Consider the following 19,170-nt stretch of genomic DNA (forward strand, 5'->3'; position numbering starts at 1 on the left):
GTTTATGTCGCAGTAAACCAAAGCGTTACTGCTAAACACTAAAAGTGGACATTCACCACATTACAAGCCGCAGCGTGACGGGAGGATGGTACTTCACCTGTATGTTAGCGCCGGTCACGTCCCGGATCTCCTTGATCTTGGAGCCGCCCTTGCCGATGAGCGAGCCGCACTGCGACGCCGGCACGATGAGCCGCAGCGTGACGGGAGGATGGTACTTCACCTGTATGTTAGCGCCGGTCACGTCCCGGATCTCCTTGATCTTGGAGCCGCCCTTGCCGATGAGCGAGCCGCACTGCGACGCTGGCACGATGAGCCGCAGCGTGACGGGAGGATGGTACTTCACCTGTATGTTAGCGCCGGTCACGTCCCGGATCTCCTTGATCTTGGAGCCGCCCTTGCCGATGAGCGAGCCGCACTGCGACGCCGGCACGATGAGCCGCAGCGTGACGGGAGGATGGTACTTCACCTGTATGTTAGCGCCGGTCACGTCCCGGATCTCCTTGATCTTGGAGCCGCCCTTGCCGATGAGCGAGCCGCACTGCGACGCCGGCACGATGAGCCGCAGCGTGACGGGAGGATGGTACTTCACCTGTATGTTAGCGCCGGTCACGTCCCGGATCTCCTTGATCTTGGAGCCGCCCTTGCCGATGAGCGAGCCGCACTGCGACGCAGGCACGATGAGCCGCAGCGTGACGGGAGGATGGTACTTCACCTGTATGTTAGCGCCGGTCACGTCCCGGATCTCCTTGATCTTGGAGCCGCCCTTGCCGATGAGCGAGCCGCACTGCGACGCTGGCACGATGAGCCGCAGCGTGACGGGAGGATGGTACTTCACCTGTATGTTAGCGCCGGTCACGTCCCGGATCTCCTTGATCTTGGAGCCGCCCTTGCCGATGAGCGAGCCGCACTGCGACGCCGGCACGATGAGCCGCAGCGTGACGGGAGGATGGTACTTCACCTGTATGTTAGCGCCGGTCACGTCCCGGATCTCCTTGATCTTGGAGCCGCCCTTGCCGATGAGCGAGCCGCACTGCGACGCAGGCACGATGAGCCGCAGCGTGACGGGAGGATGGTACTTCACCTGTATGTTAGCGCCGGTCACGTCCCGGATCTCCTTGATCTTGGAGCCGCCCTTGCCGATGAGCGAGCCGCACTGCGACGCCGGCACGATGAGCCGCAGCGTGACGGGAGGATGGTACTTCACCTGTATGTTAGCGCCGGTCACGTCCCGGATCTCCTAGATCTTGGAGCCGCCCTTGCCGATGAGCGAGCCGCACTGCGACGCTGGCACGATGAGCCGCAGCGTGACGGGAGGATGGTACTTCACCTGTATGTTAGCGCCGGTCACGTCCCGGATCTCCTTGATCTTGGAGCCGCCCTTGCCGATGAGCGAGCCGCACTGCGACGCCGGCACGATGAGCCGCAGCGTGACGGGAGGATGGTACTTCACCTGTATGTTAGCGCCGGTCACGTCCCGGATCTCCTTGATCTTGGAGCCGCCCTTGCCGATGAGCGAGCCGCACTGCGACGCCGGCACGATGAGCCGCAGCGTGACGGGAGGATGGTACTTCACCTGTATGTTAGCGCCGGTCACGTCCCGGATCTCCTTGATCTTGGAGCCGCCCTTGCCGATGAGCGAGCCGCACTGCGACGCAGGCACGATGAGCCGCAGCGTGACGGGAGGATGGTACTTCACCTGTATGTTAGCGCCGGTCACGTCCCGGATCTCCTTGATCTTGGAGCCGCCCTTGCCGATGAGCGAGCCGCACTGCGACGCAGGCACGATGAGCCGCAGCGTGACGGGAGGATGGTACTTCACCTGTATGTTAGCGCCGGTCACGTCCCGGATCTCCTTGATCTTGGAGCCGCCCTTGCCGATGAGCGAGCCGCACTGCGACGCAGGCACGATGAGCCGCAGCGTGATGGGCGCGCGGGACCCGCCGCCGCCGCCTTCATTGAACTGGGAGCACCACTGGAACACGAAAATAATTTATTTATTTATTTAAACCTTTGGGAAACAAACAGGCAAAAACAACACACATAGTAAATCAGATAACACATTCACAAGCCACACAGTTTCCACTAATGAATAATAACAGTTATGCTGCTCAGAAGCTAACATTAATACAATTTAAACTTAAACCTATTTTAACATTAATAGAATTTACAACATGCAAAACTCAAATACCTAACTTGAATTGTTGAAAAAACACACATAACAACAACATGTATACGTTGGCAAGTATGATGTAATATAATTACTAATGGATATTATTTTTATTATTAACTGTACTTTTTATTGCAGAAACAAACTGTTGTAATGATAAATGAAATATATCTATATCAGCAAATTTTTCATTATAAGTTCTACACGCTCTAGCTAAGAAACTATTTCTTGCATACGTAGTGCGCCCAAAGTCAATTGCAAAAAGGTTTGTGGAGCGAGTTCGCCGATTAGGACATCGAATCGAAATCTTAGATAAAAGATTAGGTGAATCAATAAGGCCATGTAAGATTTTGAACAAAAATATCTGATCTCGAATTTCTCTACGTGTTTGAAGAGACTCTAAATTGTTAGTGCTAAAAGATTTAAATTTATATTTCATTGTTCTAATAAATTTGTTTTGAATTTTTTCAATTGTATGAATGTGAACATTAAAATGAGGATTCCAGACTGTAGTCGCGTATTCTAAGTTTGACCTAACAAATGCGTTAAATAGAAGTTGCAGAGTCTTAGGGTTTGTAAAATCCTTGCTTTGGCGGAAAATGAATCCCATCATTCTGTATGCTTTCGTAGAAATTTTGTCAATATGTGAAATAAATTGTAGTTCACTATCGAGATTTATACCCAGATCCTTCACTTCAGACACAACCCTTAAAATTTTGTTGTTTAAAGAATAATTATACTCTATCTTATTGCGTTTTCTTGTAAACGTAATAGCACAGCATTTCTCGACATTCAAGTACAGTTCATTTACAGAACAATATAAAGTTAGTCTATCAAGATCAGCTTGAAGTTTCGTGCAATCATCTCTATTCTTTATAATAGTATATATTTTAGTATCGTCGGCATATAATAATAAATCAGAAAATTTGAAACAATCAACAACGTCATTAATGTAAATATTGAATAATAATGGACCCAAATGGGATCCCTGAGGTACGCCTGAAGATACGGGAACAAAGCTAGAAGTGTACCCCTTTATAGCAACTGCTTGTGTTCTGTCGCGCAGGTAGGAAGTAAGCCATCTCAAAAGATTACCGTGAATTCCAAAAGTTTGTAATTTTTGAATAAGCAGAGAATGAGAAATTTTATCGAATGCTTTGGAGTAGTCGGTATAAATAACATCTACCTGATAGCCCTTATCCATTGCATTCGTCGCATAATCAATCAACTGACATAAATTGGACTCAGTGGAGCGTCTATTGATAAATCCATGTTGCTGATTTACCAATTTCGGTCGAACTGCATAAAACAATGAGTCGTAGATAATTTTTTCGAACATTTTAGGGATAACCGACAACTTAGAGATACCCCGATAGTTTTTTATATCATGTTTATTGCCACTTTTATGGATTGGATCATCATCAGAAAGGCATCAGGGAAACTTAATTACTCGCATAGTCTGCCAAAGCTCAGCTGTTCTCAGTAGAAACTTGTATGGGAAACCTTTCGCGACAGTATTTATCGAATTTGGCGTCCAATTCTACGGACCGATATGTTGTATATGTCGGCGGCCGATCGTAAGATAAGGCATATCGTGAAATTCCTAGGCATATCGTGAAACGTGAAAATCTTTGACCCGTTCCCTGAGTCGACGGAGCCCCGCCCTATTTCTGAGCAGTTTGCCCTTTGGGCATCTAAAGCAACCTAACGAACGTATCCTACCTATATATTGGTTTAATGTCACTATTCGCTAGGTGCACGACTGGTGCTGCCGTCATTTTGGCGGACTTTCTACGTTAAATCTTATGGAGTAAAATTAGTTCAAGCGGCTGCCGCTAGTATTAATGGCGGACATTCCATAAGATTACCTGTGTTTGTGACGATCAGCGCCACTTCCCCCTCCACCGACTTCGCACCTAGCCAATAGTCAAAACATTACACAGGAACATTACGATCTGCCTGATCTTACGATCGGCCGCCGACATATACAAGGGCTCAGATTTTGGGTGCTACACTAAACCCCTTTAGTGTGACGACCCGGACTCCTTAAATTGGGAGTTCCTGATTCTCCTTCTGTGATGCAAAAGTTGTCCATCGCGATATTCGCGATCCAATGAGTCAAACGTGAGCGTGAACGCGGTAAGCGTGAATAAAACTTGTGCAAGGTCCGCGGGTCGCGGGATAATTTTCTTGAGATAAAGGTGGTTTTAATTTGCTTTGTATTTTGTGTCCCATCTCATCTCGTCCTCATCTAGTGTTGGCTGAAACGTTAATGCAATTGACAATTTTTGACCATCAACCATTACAAATTGAAGCGTAGACTGTAACTGTCCGTTACGGTTTACGGTTCAATTTGTACTGGTTAATGGTCAATTGCAATTAACGTTCGGTCAACACTGTCCCCATCTGTACCCATTGTTTATTGCAATGCAACTTACGAAGTAAATACTTTCTTTTATAAATTGACAATTTGACATTTTTAAAAATTCTCAGTTTATGCCAATTCAAAAACTATTTAGGTAGTTAAGTACCCAGAATGCAATACAACGATTAAATAATATTCAAGTGCAGTATCCTTCAAGGAATCTAGTTATTATACAAACAATACTAGCTGTTATTATAAGTTTATCTCTGAACCTTGAAAGATCGAGTGAGTGATCTTACGAGTTTATCTGTTGAATAACACACAATAGATATGGAAAATCCATTAAGAAATATATAACCTATTGATATTAGTTGTTTAAATAAGTAGGTCATATACACATATGTATTTACTGACTCTCTCAATTCAAGGAATTCAAGGAATTATGTGTTTTACAAGGGGGCAAAGTTGTTGTTTAACCGCTCGTGCTAAATTTGATACCCAAGCAAGCGATAGATTCCAGAATTGAACCACGAGCGTAGCGAGTGGTTCGAATAATGGAATCTTGAGCGTTGCGAGGGTTTCAAAGCACGAGGGTTAAACAAAATTTGCCCCCGAGTGAAACACAAAATTTTTCACCACACCAACCTGAAGCAAATATAAAATGTAAAATATCAAACACCATCATCAACATCAAAATCAAACCAAATCAATTCCAAATGAATGTTATTAAATATTTATCATCCAAAATCATCATTTAAAAGTCAATTCTACCAGCAAACATAAGAAAACAACTCAAAATTTGCATTTGATTACTTTGCCTCACATGTGAATAAAATGCAACTTTGCTATCGGTTTTTGAAGTGCAAAGTAAGCCTTTCCGAGCTGGTGTGGTGAAAACCAATTTATTACACTTGAATGCCTGAGATTATGTGAGATGATTATGCTTGCAAGAGAAGTAATCAATTAACTTGGCTATAAAATACTCATCTTACATTACCTACTAACCGATTTATTCCGGGACTTTACTACATCAATGTATATTTTCATGTACATATTTATCATTTCCATAATGGGGGTAAAAAGGGGGTTGAAAATCTTTTACGCGGCCGAAGTGGTGGGAAGCTAAGCGATCCTTTTAAGCGGGCGCGTAAAATATTTTCAACCCACTTTTTATCCCCATTATGGAAAAGATAAATACATGAAAATATACAATGATGTAGTAAAGTCCGGGACACTAGATTTTTACTAAAAAGAGACTGAATTTACCTCTTCAAATTTCTTGCATATGAGTGTGAATGCTTTGAATATAGCGCTTGTGTTGCCAGTGACTGTGACGATGCGCTCTGGGCACGATCCATCTGATATATTGATTTTTGCTCCTGACTGAAAATACAAAAACGTTTATAATATCAAGCCCTAAAATATACCTATTTTTTCGGTAAATTTTAAAACCAGTATAAAAATATTATTCAAGTTCGCATTAAAATCTTATTGGTTAATGTGTATGCGATTTTATTGCGACTTCTTGAATATAATTCATTTGACGAAAGACTAGGTAGTACTTAAATGTGTCCAGCTCCATACTATAATACTTTATAGAAAAAGGAAAAAAAATATAATAAAACCAACTTACTTCTTCTCTAAACCTTTTGACAATTTCTCCCTTTTTGCCAATAATACTGCCAACTTCCTGTAAAAAACCAAACGATCAAAGGTTAGTTATAAATTCATGTACAATCTTATTTCTTAATCTTAAAATGTCTCCTAAATGAAAACTTATTGAATTTTGCGTAACTGCAATTTTTGTCCAGAGTTTATAATTTATAATATATTTTAATAGTTAGGAAGACAAGGGCGTCTCAAAATTAGCCAAGGTTGTATATAAATAATCGTTGAATAATTTCCAAAACTGAAAACGTCCCCACAATTGACTAACAATTGTGCAACGAACGCAACCGTAATTAATGCAGACGCAATAAGATTTATAGCATAAAAGATTTCCTGTGCCAATAATAGCGCGCCGTCGGGACATTTCTTTACGGCAATAATAGCACGGGGATACATCACTGCTAGGCTAGGTTGTCGCTGGCAACTCTGCCTGACTCCTGCAGTATGTGAACAATGCTGATGCACTAGGCGTCAATGCACTGACTGCAGACGCAAATAGCGAAGCTGATAGATGTTGCAAGCAGGGAGCAAAGAACTCTACCTACATTAATTATACACTGGTGCGACTGCAATTAAAAACCCGGCTTATCAGAACCATTATAATGCAAGAACATGTGTATTTTAAAAGTACAAATGTGCATTGTCGTTAACTTGAGCATTTCTTTTATTTTTTAATTTATTTGAACTTTTGCTTGGGACATATGTGTACACAGGCTGGTCACCATGTGTTTACATTAGACATAATTAATGTCATGTCAAGCGCAATGCTCACTATTAAGCACGTAATATATCATCAAGTTATGCTTGTTTTGCATTAAAACGCTGACAAACAGTCTTACATTAATTTCTTCACATGCACACACACAAACAAAGCAAATCTATTGAGGAAGTGCATGCTGCCACAAGAAGAGCATTAGATGTTGTAGGCATAAATTAGAAAAAGGTACAAATCGATAAGTTTTATGAACTGAGCAACTGCCAATAGCTGGACAGGTGCCAAATGTACTTTGTATTGGATTACAGCCAATTAAAAGCACCTAGATGTACGAGTTAGTTATACCTCTATCTTAACATCAATATGTCTCGCATGTCACAGCAATCTAGTTGCATCTAGGTGTGCTAAATCAGTGCAACTGTTAGGCAATCTAGCCAGTACTCTACTATACTAATCAAGTTAGATGTACAGTCAACAAAATATACTTCGGAGCCACCATGGGAGTACATCACATTGAAATTATAACTTGTATCACAACCCAAAGCCTTCTGAAAGTCCGTAGCTTACTATAATAACTTCTTACCAACCGCCTCAGTTAAATGCATCTATATAAATCCAATTGTAAGAAATTTCTTATTGTTTGTCAATTTGACACACTGTTCCTTTTTGTTAACTGCATATTTTTGTTGATTGTCAATAAAGCGCAAGCTGCATCAACAATTTTTATTGACAACTAAGAAAGTCAGCAAACAACTTAGGACAGAAAATTTAAATAGTACTTAAACCATACCCCATCAATGTTGCAAATCATTGAAAATAAGAGTTGGCAAAACCATAACTTACCTTTCTTGAATTTACACTAAATAGAGGTGCCTAAAAAAAGTATTAAAGTAAAAAAATAAAAACTCTAAAATAACCTGACTTCGCCTAATAATTTTGTTATTAAAATTATACTAAAACTTATTCCTACATGATTTACAAAATGCCCATGTTTCAGTTTTAGTGGAATTATGATTTAATGCTAGGTCAGGTAAAGTTATAATGGGAATTTTGTGTCGGTATTTTTGCCTTATTTTAAGTGAACTGCAACAATTGGTTTTAATTTAAACCTATATAATCCGAGATCAGTAAAATGCTCGAGCATTAACACACTAATTGACTGACATAAATATGAAAGCCTAGCCGTAGGCAAGCTGTTACGGGTAGCAAACAGGATCTGGTGTCAAGCATCCCTACAAGTGCCGTTCCCTAACAAGATTTGTAAGACCAATGTCATATTAGATTACCATATATTGAAAACATGTACAACTCTTTTGGAAATAATCAAATTAACATAGAGGCCATTCTTAGCAGTGACATAAAGTTATAATTACGTGAAGTACAAAACATCTTGCTCAGTTAGTAGAAAATTCATATTATTATATGAACAAATCTGTATATATTTTTCTGTTTTTAATTATGTTGCATAATTTTTTTTAAATGTTTTATTAGAATTAAGACATTTGCAAGTAATTCAAAAGTTGCAGTGTAAATGCAGAAAAAAAAATTACATGGTGTGATCACCCTGGGTGCAGTATTTGAGTGCCAAATTACTGGGTGCACTGGACCATCCAAGTGTCACATTATTGAGTAATAATTTACATAGTCATATTAATTAAAATAACACAAATAAAAATATTTGATCCCTAGGTATTTGAAATCTGACCGTAACTTCTACTAACTAGACTGACTCCTTATTCCCTAAGTACTCTCATACTCACTTTTATCCCCATTTCGTTTTGTACGGGGATGATTTTGGAGAATAAAAATGATCCGGTATTTCAATCATGGTAATAAGCCATTTGTATGCCAAATTCATAATCTGTTTTTAGTCTTTTTTGTGTGTTATATCCAAATAATTTTTACATATTTTAGTAAAGATAACATTTTGTGTAAACGGTTTTTTATTTTTTAAGGTTTTAATTACTGTCCGTAACAAAGCAATTAGATAAAAATGTTATGTAAATATGTATTATTATGTATATTTCACTGCAAGGACAGTTTCACTAGTAATGTAAAATTATAAGTGTTTATTTCAATATGATATACCTAATTATAGCATCATTCTGTATATTTAGTTATTATCTGCAGCTACTGTGAGACTAGCTGTGAGTAAACATCTGAGGGTAGGCATTCAATGGACTTTGAGAAGGAAAACAATAGGATAGTGTTATTAGCATGCAGGGCTGTGTGACTACCTAACTAGGCTATATACAATGCGTTTTCAGTACTAGCTTAATATTATGTACCTCTGCTTTCCTTGACTTTATACTTTTACAGTGAGCATATTTGAAAATATCCATGACTTTGGAATGCACATATTTTTACCAGAAATTAAATTTAAAACTTCGTAGGTTTTGATATACGTATTATCCTAATCACAACGGAGGTGTCTTGTATAGTCATCCGTGATAGGCTAATTGGAATAATCCTGAGGCACATAACTTTAATCCTAGTTCTGTACTATCACCGCACACAAGTAGTAATTTAGAAGAAGGTAAAGTGAACACTTTCACAATATTTATATTGAAAGATGCCAAATTGTAACAAGTTGTAGAGGTTTCTCTTACCTTCCCCTGCATAATCAGTCTGATGGTGAGGGTGACTTTTGAGTCCTCCTCATGGAGAGCGGGGGCTTTCTCCAGTTCCATGCTGGAAGTGTCCGTGTCGCGCGGAATAGTGGCGGCGGGGCTACGTGTGGGCAGACAGGGGGCACTCCACTCAATCTAATGGCTGGGACTCGGGGGCTCTTGGCACGCACTGCAGGCAAGGTAAGCTGGAAAACAGGCGCACATCTCAAAAGGGACGTCCGGACTCGAGCTCACTAAAGGTATAGGACATGGGCACTCCTCCTAGATCAAAAGCGAAGCTGATTACCGAATATTTATTTACAGTGACAGTCGGCAAGCGTAACGGAATGAGGGCGGCGAATGAGGATCAAGACACTATTATAAACTAACTGGTCCCGGACCGGATTCTGCGGCTGTAATGCGAGTCGGCGGTCGGCGGTCGGCGCGCTTCGGCCGCCTGAACCGTTACTTGAACTCGGCGCGCTCGCGACATAACCTCAGCGTCGCGCCTCATGGCTAGCCGAGTGCCGACCGGGTTATCGATCCCGCACTTCCCAAACAAATTCCTGAGAGGTAGCGCCGTGACACTTTTCTTACCTCATTAAGTTTTCCACAGCTCAACAACCACATAACAAGTCTTAAATCTAATGTATATCACCGAGACGTGTATAAAATCACACTTATCACAATTTTCTTTGTCACTAAAATTATAAAATTAAATAAAAGCCGACGCAGATGACGCGTCGGTCTGAAGCTTGTCTTGTAATGCGTAGCCGTAATGCCAAAATGCCAAACTAAATCAGAGACAATAGAAAAATGTCGCAACTGGCGCGCCTCTGGTGGAGAGCAGATTACTTACTTTTGACAGTCAAACGTCATCTCGGTCGGTAAAGCAGTTTTTATTGTGGCGTATAATATTGGCGGGAAAAAAAGTTAGAGAAGTAAAAAGTTCGTAATAAATTAAATTAGCGATAAAATCAAAATAGAAATTTGTAATCGGGTGTTGTATAAATCATACCTATGTTTTGTTTGATGAATTAAATGGATAGTGAAAGGTGCCAGTAAACAGTTTGAGGCGAATTTTGAAACATCACAAGAATTAAAATTATAATTACTACACTACCTACTTATAATAATGTGGCATGAGCAAGTGTATAATTTACTTACCTGACAATAATTTATGACAAGTTCTAAAAAACCTTTCATCATTATAAACATTATGCGCATAATTTTTGTTAAAGTAGTTTAACGTAAAAAAAATTGCTTGAGCTGAAAAACTGTCTTGAGAGCGACGTCAACTCGCATTTTAACTTTCTTTTTGATAAAACGTCCCTTACACGGCTTTATTAAATTCGGAGTGCTTTGTCCCATGCAAATCGGTTCATCGATTTTATTGTTACTGATGAAACGTGGTGAGAGGAAGGGGTTTACGGAGCTAAATGAAATTTGTATAGGTAAAGTATGAGTACATACCTACAGGTAAGATGTGAAAGCAAGCTCAGGAATTAATATAGGTATTATAATCTACCTGTTAAATAGGAGTCTATATCTATTATTATCTGTCTATTAACTATTACTCTAGCTAGTATTACGGTACCTACCCACCTAGGTACTTATTTAAAATAAAATTATTTCATTGGGGTCAGTTAGGGTAACTGAGTCTATGACGATCGCAGGTGTGATATCCTTTCTACCGTTACCATTTTTCGCAGGAAGGAAAAAGGAAGCGTGGCCAACAGAACTGGTCAAGGGCACTTCTCTCGACTAACTTTGTCTTCAGTTACTGTGGAGCCTTTCTTGTTAATCTTGTTATTTTGAACACACATTGCTTATGATTTCATTAATGAATTTATATTTAGCCTGATATAATTTTGACCTATTTGCCGAGTTGGGTGGTTATGGTTATATAGGTTGATTGTATTAGTGTCTACACACTAATAGTTATCTAGTTACAAGAAGGTAGTAATTATATGATCACTTGGGATATAAACCTATTTTCACTGTTTACTTTTCACCTGCCTAAATTTCATTCGGTATAATTTCGTCTGCAAAGTGTCGTAAAACGTTAAATGACCCAAATAAACTAGGTAGCAATGATGAGACATTTTAAAAGTTCTTGATTGGAAGTCGCCTAGGGCGATAAAAACGGTGTTTTCTCTTTAATGCTTTCAGGGTGCAGATGGCGGTACCTCACACTTTTAGAGCTTATTTTATAGTCTAGTATCACGACCTTCAGCGATGCTCTCTTCTTTAATTTATTTATGTACCCCGCACAAAGAGCAGGTTGTACCTAAGATCGCTTTCAATTCAACAAAAGTTTCATTTTAGATTCAAGTGATATATAGATCGTGATATACTTCCTTAGAATATTATTATTTATTACCTACTTGACAATGTTTGTTTTAGTTCATTTTATGGAGAGGATATTTTTGGGAAAATTGTACCTACCTCGATCTTATTGTAAAAAAAATTCACATCACCTATTTGAAAAAGGGCTTTTTCTTCCTTGCTAGGAGGGAATCAAAGTGGCACTTTTCTGACTAGGACACGATTTTTATTTTTGGCATACTATTGTTAAGGTTTAATTATATTTTAGAACATAGTCATTTCCTCTTAAGTGATGTGAAAAACAGTATGTGTCATATGGTAGCAAACTTGTTTCCACCTTGGGCGTTAACACTGGAATCTCTCACTACGCTCAGGATCCAATGTACGCTCTCGCCGTAAATATGTAATTTTGGTGTGACATAATCTACTATTTTTGCAAGGAACAATATTGGATTGTTTTATTAAAAACTAGATGTCAATGATTATACATTAGACCCCATTCAAGGAAGTTTGGGTCAAATTAAAAAGTGACCTTTAAACCCCCCTCTACCCGTTAATTTCACCCCCAGCTATCAGTACTAGTTTTTGTTTAAAACACCATTCCCTACAACTATGCCAAAATTCGTTATTTGGCAGTTTTTGGTTTTCGTTTGGTGAGCTAGCGAGCTATTTACCACAAAGTTGTGAACAGTGTATATCATAGGTTCCCAAATTTTTTGGGACTTTTTTTTCACTTAGGTGTCAAAAAATTGAATTGAACAGTTTTTTGGTAGAAATTTTCATTATACCCTAAAGCGATTTCCGGACTGGGTACGGTGTATTAATTTAGGCCTTTAGGTACCTATTTTATGCGTGTTAAATAAACAAATTGATCAGTGAACTTCCCTGGGTCCCCGACCGAGAAGCATATACCTATAACCTAAGAAAGAAAATATATGGTAGTATTTTCTCATGCTAAATACCCTACGATTTTCAGCTCGGGCAAATATTGAGTTCAAAAATTGACCTATTTAGGAAATGGATTATTATTATTCATCGAAATTCTATCTGTACAAAAAGTACTCGTATCCGTTTGCCTCTTTGTAAACTTATTGATTACATTTTTAGCCTCTTTTCCTGTAAATATCTGAATATATTGAATCATGTTTCTTATTCTTGTCTCATCTCACAAGGCTTAAAGCGGAAATCAAATTACTGTGTCTCCCTTCTTAACAAAAGTTCCCGTTGATGTTTTTTTATGATAAAACAAAAGCATATTCACATTTAAGAAAGTTTGACTGGCTTTAACTTTGGATAAATATAATTTTAGGCACAGTTCCGCCTCGGGAGGCTGAATGTTTGGGACAAGATTTTGTTATTGAAATGAACTTTGATCCTAAACAACCACTTCAGCCCTTGAGAGGAAAACAAATACCTATTCAGTATCGTAGATAAATCGTGGAATAGGTTGAGGAGATAGATTCACTTTAGTAAAGAGGCTAAACCATCCTTACCTAAGAAGATTGAGCGTATTAAATAATGTAAGCGTTAATTTTGGTGGTTTAGCCCCGAATTATTCGACTCATTGAAGGCTAATCAAAAGAATTTCTAATAATAAGTATTTTCTGAGGTACAATTCCCTCGAAGTTTTCGTTGAAGTGGTCCTTAACTTTTCTTTGGTTTTAACTACAGGCCTACTTACCTAAATAATACCTAAATAATTTAATTTAGTCTGCCAACTGTGTGACTTTCTAGGTAAGTAATTGTATTACGAATTTAAATGTTCCTACTTTGATGTTTTTATTTAAACAATATTACGGCGTAAATGTATGTAATTAGGTAATGTATGTAGGTAATTAGGTAATTTAATTATAAAGTTGTCATTCAGTATCGCAGTTTTAATTAATTATATTGTAGGTAGGTCTTACGATCTATCTAGATTAGAGACAACACGACTGTAAGAGCTATCACATGTTAAACCATCGTCTAAGTACCTATATTGTTAACCGACCCTTCGTAGAGCTTACCTACTGCAAATATTATACGGTCCATCGATGTCAGTTGCAAATGGCAAAGGATTGCTTTTATTACATCTAATACCTTTAAACGAGCAATTCTTGTTTATTTATTTATTTATATAGGTTTTTCAACTTCAACTTCAACTTCAACATTTATTCAGCAAATAGGCCACAAGGGCACTTTTACACGTCAACATTGAATTTACATACAAGCAAAATAATAATAATTATACATCAACAATTATTAAATACAACTACAACTACCAAATCAAACTAACGTAATACAATTACTTAGAGATGTATAAGGTCTCTTAATGTCGAATTACATAAAAAAAACTATAATAATAATATTAAAATAAAAACAAAACAGACACATGGAAAAAAAATCTAAACTTATTTAGAGGTGTAAATGTCTCTAAGTGTCAGAACTAAAAAATAACATAGTTTATCAAATTATCCTTAGAGATGTATAGGGTCTCCAAGAGTCACAATCCTGTATGATTAACACATTACGAGAAAAAAAAAACATACGAGAACCGAATGAGGCGTCTCACTGCAATTAAATTAAAAAATAAAGTTACTAAATAAATATATTCGTGTTAGCTTAAACAGACCCGTCAGGTATATATATATTTCGGGGATCTCGGAAACGGCTCTAACGATTTCGATGAAATTTGCTATACGGGGGTTTTTGGGGGCGAAAAATCGATCTAGCTAGGTCTTATCTCTGGGAAAACGCGCATTTTCGAGTTTTTATGTTTCCCGAGCGAAGTTCGGTCACCCAGATATTATGTACCTACTTAACTTAGACTCTGATAGTGCAACACGTAGAGTTTTCGGTTTCTTTGGGTACTTCTCAACGACAGTTTGTAAGTACTTATTGAAAATAAATATCTTAAGTGAAATCAATTTTATTACTCATTACGGTCACTTTACACTAGCATTTTCAAGAACTGGGCTCGCCTCGCCATCGCACGCGCATTGTTTTTCAAGTCACCCACGAGCGGATTTTAAAATCAAGTAAGCGAAATACCGGAGCATAAATCCTGTTTATTATTTTATGCATGTTTTCCTACACATCATGAACACTTAAAGTGCTGGTAGTAAATATTTGTGAGAGAAAAATGCGCGGTGTTTTCCGTGCAGGCTCACTAATGGACTGGTTCACTCCTTGTTTGCGCCTCGGGATCACCGGAGTACGTAACGACTTCGCCCGTAGCGCGATGGAAGTGCATGGCTATTTTTTATATATTTTATAACTGTAAAATAGTAGAGAAGATAGTGTAATGTTCAAATTTATTACAGTAAGAAGTGCGGTGCAGCTTCTAAACCGAATGTCATGGTCCAAATTCCAATCACCTGCTATATCATATATCAGATTATTTAGCGTATATCTGCGAGAAAATCTAAAGATGTACTCGTACCATGTACCTATGTGAACTCTAATCCGCGATGTGCAATTGTGAAGACTATAGACTGAATCCTTGTTTGAAAGAAAGCTTGTGTGCAACAGTGCGACGAATAGGTGTAATGATAATGTATACCTAATACCTATTTCGTTTGAGAGAGATGGATGAGATGAGACAAGGTAAGCCGAAATCAGGGACGTAATTAACTATGTTTTCCGGCAGGAATTTCATACCTAAGTATGTGGCTATCTATATGTGAATATCTACGTTTGTACACAAACAAGTCAGTGATGGCTCATTAAAAACGCAGGGAAGCCTTAATTAATTTGGCTTTCCTTTTCCTCATGAGTTGTAGTAAATGGAAACTGGTTGCATATACATGGCAATTTGTATAGAGTGAGTTTTGGTCTTGAGTACCTATATATTGTAATAGGAAACACAAATAAGAATGAATGTCGGAGGCAAGTCACGCGCGGGGCTGAAATCCTACTTTTTATAGCTTTTTACTGTTTGATATGGCAAAGTAAGACAAGGGCAGGTGTGATAGAATTTTAGAACAAGAGTAATAAAGTGAAATAAATAAAAAAGTTGTTGAAATGCGACGTTCAAACGCCGTAAAATTTATACGACCATTTGCATGTAGGCCGGTCACTTCGGGATTTCACAGCCCCTTTAGGGAATTAAATCTTACTCAATTTTATTGCCCTTTTGTTTTAAATCAGCCTTTTTTGAGTTTTTTAGTTGAACAGAAATACATTTTAACTTTGCAAGGAACGTTTATTCTACGATGTTATTTATATATTGTTAATTTCGTTATATTATTTGTAGGTATAATTCATCGTATGAAAAAAATACGTAGGCAAACACAATTCGTAACTGACAAAGTAGGTATTACTTATATGCTCGCCCTAGTGTATATTCTCACAGACAAGTTGAATCTAATGGTTAACATACATACCTACATTAAAATGTACCTATAGGTACCTACAATAAAGGTAGATGCGCAGGAAAGACGTTAGTATAGAAAAGTAAATACAGCTACCTAAATGAAAATAGAAATGCGGTTATCAAATATTAGTGCTTGTCCATCCATTTTACTTTTACAAGTGCCGTCATTTGTCTGCCATCAATAATTCAATAACTGTAATACGGGGGACTCTCAAATGCCGTGTCAAAAACGGCGGTTGGGACATGAAAGATAATGTATCGTGGGTGAGCACATAATCCTTACACGGTCACCGTGCGCGACAACAATTCATTCATCACGACGAAAGCCCACGAAACATGTGACGCCGTCGCCTGAAGTGTCATTGGGGTATTAATTTTGTGAATAGTCCCTGGGAAAAAGCGTGGAATTTTTTGGGACAACCCTTAAACGGTGCATATTTTGAAGCTGAATGTGGTGTTAAGGATAGGCGCGTATATGTAGTTCGGGCACTAAATTTTACCACCGTATTTAGTATAAAATAATACATTTCTCTTTTTCTTCTACTAAAACGTAGATTTTTTTGATGGATAATCACTCCGAAATCGTCTAGGAATTAAAACTCAAGAATCAAGCATTACCTATATTTTGTCTACGAAAACTTTTGAAAAATGTTCGAATTAGTAAAATTTTTTTTCGTCGAATCTCCTATATCACACGACCGACGTTCGCTTTGCATTGTTAATCGAGCATTTTCACGTCTAATAATCCCGTAAATTGACGTTCCATCCTTTAAAGCGAGCGGTTAATTTTACGGGTAATACAGTTTCCGGGAACGCAACCGCTTTGTTTGATATGGAGTAGATTTGGTTTCCGTTACAACCAAATGTTTGAAGCTACACGCCTTTATACGGGTAGAGTTTTGTTGATCTTAATGATGACTGGATGAGTGTAACTATATAGATACCTCAGGTTTTTCGGATAGCTAGAATTACATCTAAATTTGAATGATACTCTACCGAAGTTTTTAATGATGGAGCTTTTGAATTTTAACCCAAATTAGGTAATGTTTTTTTGAGTATTTTATGTATATTTCTCTGTACCGGGATGACAGATGCTACGAAAATATTTCCATAGATTATTTAAGTTTAGTTTGGCGTTTTCTATCAACGATTGTCATCAGATTCAGATATTTATTCATAAAATTTAGTATTTTACACATCACTTTATATTATAATAAAAAAAATTAATTACATTGTTAAAGTAATCCGAGGTAAAATAGGTATTCGGGACGTTCAAGATAATTCCTCACATTCACATCTATTTCCATGTCCCGGCAATTTGAGGTTTCTCTTAAGTCCGGAAATCCTTTAAGGGCTATGACAGTCTGTCCATATGTTTCAGCACAATAGGATTATACATTGTTAAGCGTTAATTGTTCAGGACCCTGGAGGTTTTGTATTGTACAGGAATTAAATTTAGAAGTACTTATCAACAATAAATGGTTTGTATTTGTATTTTATATTTTTAGTAGTAGGCATGAGATAACACGTTCTATGAATTATTTAATTGTTTTTTAAGTATTGTTGAATTATTTAATTGACGCGGTGCATCCATTTACGCTAACAGAACATTGATATGAAGAGATTTAGATTGATATAAACCATGTTCAGGCAAACCAAATAAGTTTCATCACTATGTTTTATTCGGAAAATACAAATTTTCTTATTCATTAGCGTGTCAAACAAATCATGGTAATTGATTTTGTTGCAAAAATTGGAAAGCGCCAAATGGGAATGATAAATGGGGCAGTCCCCAAGACTTTAATCACAGTCATTAGCACGGACTGTAGTTCCAGGCCTTACATCACTTACTTGCTGCCTTGGGCCAGTAATTGGTGGTCGTGAGATCCTTAATAGCTATGAGTAATTGGGGATCATACTTGAATTGGTTCGATGAGGTGAGTGCTCGGTAGGTAAAGAACAATTCAGTGTGTACCTATGGCGGCTTTGGAAACTCTTCCTCCACCTAACTTATTTCCAATTTAAATTTTAGTGGCTAGGCTTATTTTACTTAAAAATGTAAGTACCTGTTTATGCTATATTTGTTTTAAAATATTAGAATGAATGGATTAAAAAACTCAGTCTATGTGACCTTTATATTGTGAAATTAAATATTCGCATTAGTCTTCTTGTAGTTTTAAGGAGACTTGAGTCTACATATGCAACAAGGTCATAGGTGGACTGATAATGGTGATCATAAATCATACCATCAGACAACAAGAAGGAGATGGATTTTAATTAGATTTTTCTTGCCGTGAAAAAGCTGATTAACAACTGTGTTATTGAACCAATTACTGTAACGAATTAGCTTGATTGGACTGGATGGAAACGAAATTCGATGTATGTAATGAATTAAAAATCATAGATATGATATTATGTTAAATCAATAAAGATCGGTTACCTAGGGGTAACTTAATAACTTTATACTTACTTACATAGATACTTACTTACGTACATTACCTATTTGATATTATGAATTAAACTTACATAGATATTTGAAACTGAAAACTGACTGGGATTAAGGCATCCATGCATCTTTTTTGCTTTCCTAAAACGATACATCACAAAGATAGGTACCAGGATGTTTGTATCACCACTATAACTTATTATAATCCCGTAAGTAACTTACATTCATATTTTATCTGTGACATGGGTTCCGAAGTGCTAGATATTATTTTCCATTTGTCACGGTTTCTATTAAATATATAAGTTTCGGGTCCATTTCTTTTACTGCACCTAAGTATATTTATCTTTCGTGACACTTATTGTAAATGGTGCTAGAAAAGAGAGTTCTCTAAGCTACATTTAGCAATAAGTTTGATTAGGTACATATTTTTGTTCTAATATAAAAGAAAAAAATAAAACTAATAACCTTATAAATATGTTGCTGTTGCTGTATACCTTATGAAAATCGACTTACATTTC

The 19,170-nt window shown here is 37.8% G+C and overlaps 1 protein-coding gene across 1 annotated transcript in view; it reads right to left on the reverse strand.

The window, feature by feature from the left end:
* Positions 1–10,412, reverse strand: part of LOC134649445 (poly(rC)-binding protein 3) — a 31,442-nt gene extending 21,030 nt beyond the window's left edge. The window contains exons 1-5 of the mRNA XM_063504197.1: positions 10,122–10,412; positions 9,525–9,730; positions 6,166–6,222; positions 5,799–5,915; positions 1,820–1,972 (exon numbers count right to left, since the gene is read on the reverse strand). Coding sequence (XP_063360267.1) covers positions 1,820–1,972; positions 5,799–5,915; positions 6,166–6,222; positions 9,525–9,605 — 408 coding nt within the window. The 5' untranslated portion in view covers positions 9,606–9,730; positions 10,122–10,412. The remainder of the gene's footprint in view (positions 1–1,819; positions 1,973–5,798; positions 5,916–6,165; positions 6,223–9,524; positions 9,731–10,121) is intronic.
* Between the last annotated feature and the right edge of the window lie 8,758 nt (positions 10,413–19,170).

The sequence above is a fragment of the Cydia amplana genome, chromosome 7 (assembly GCF_948474715.1).
Source record: "Cydia amplana chromosome 7, ilCydAmpl1.1, whole genome shotgun sequence".
Taxonomy (NCBI): Eukaryota; Metazoa; Arthropoda; class Insecta; order Lepidoptera; family Tortricidae; genus Cydia; species Cydia amplana.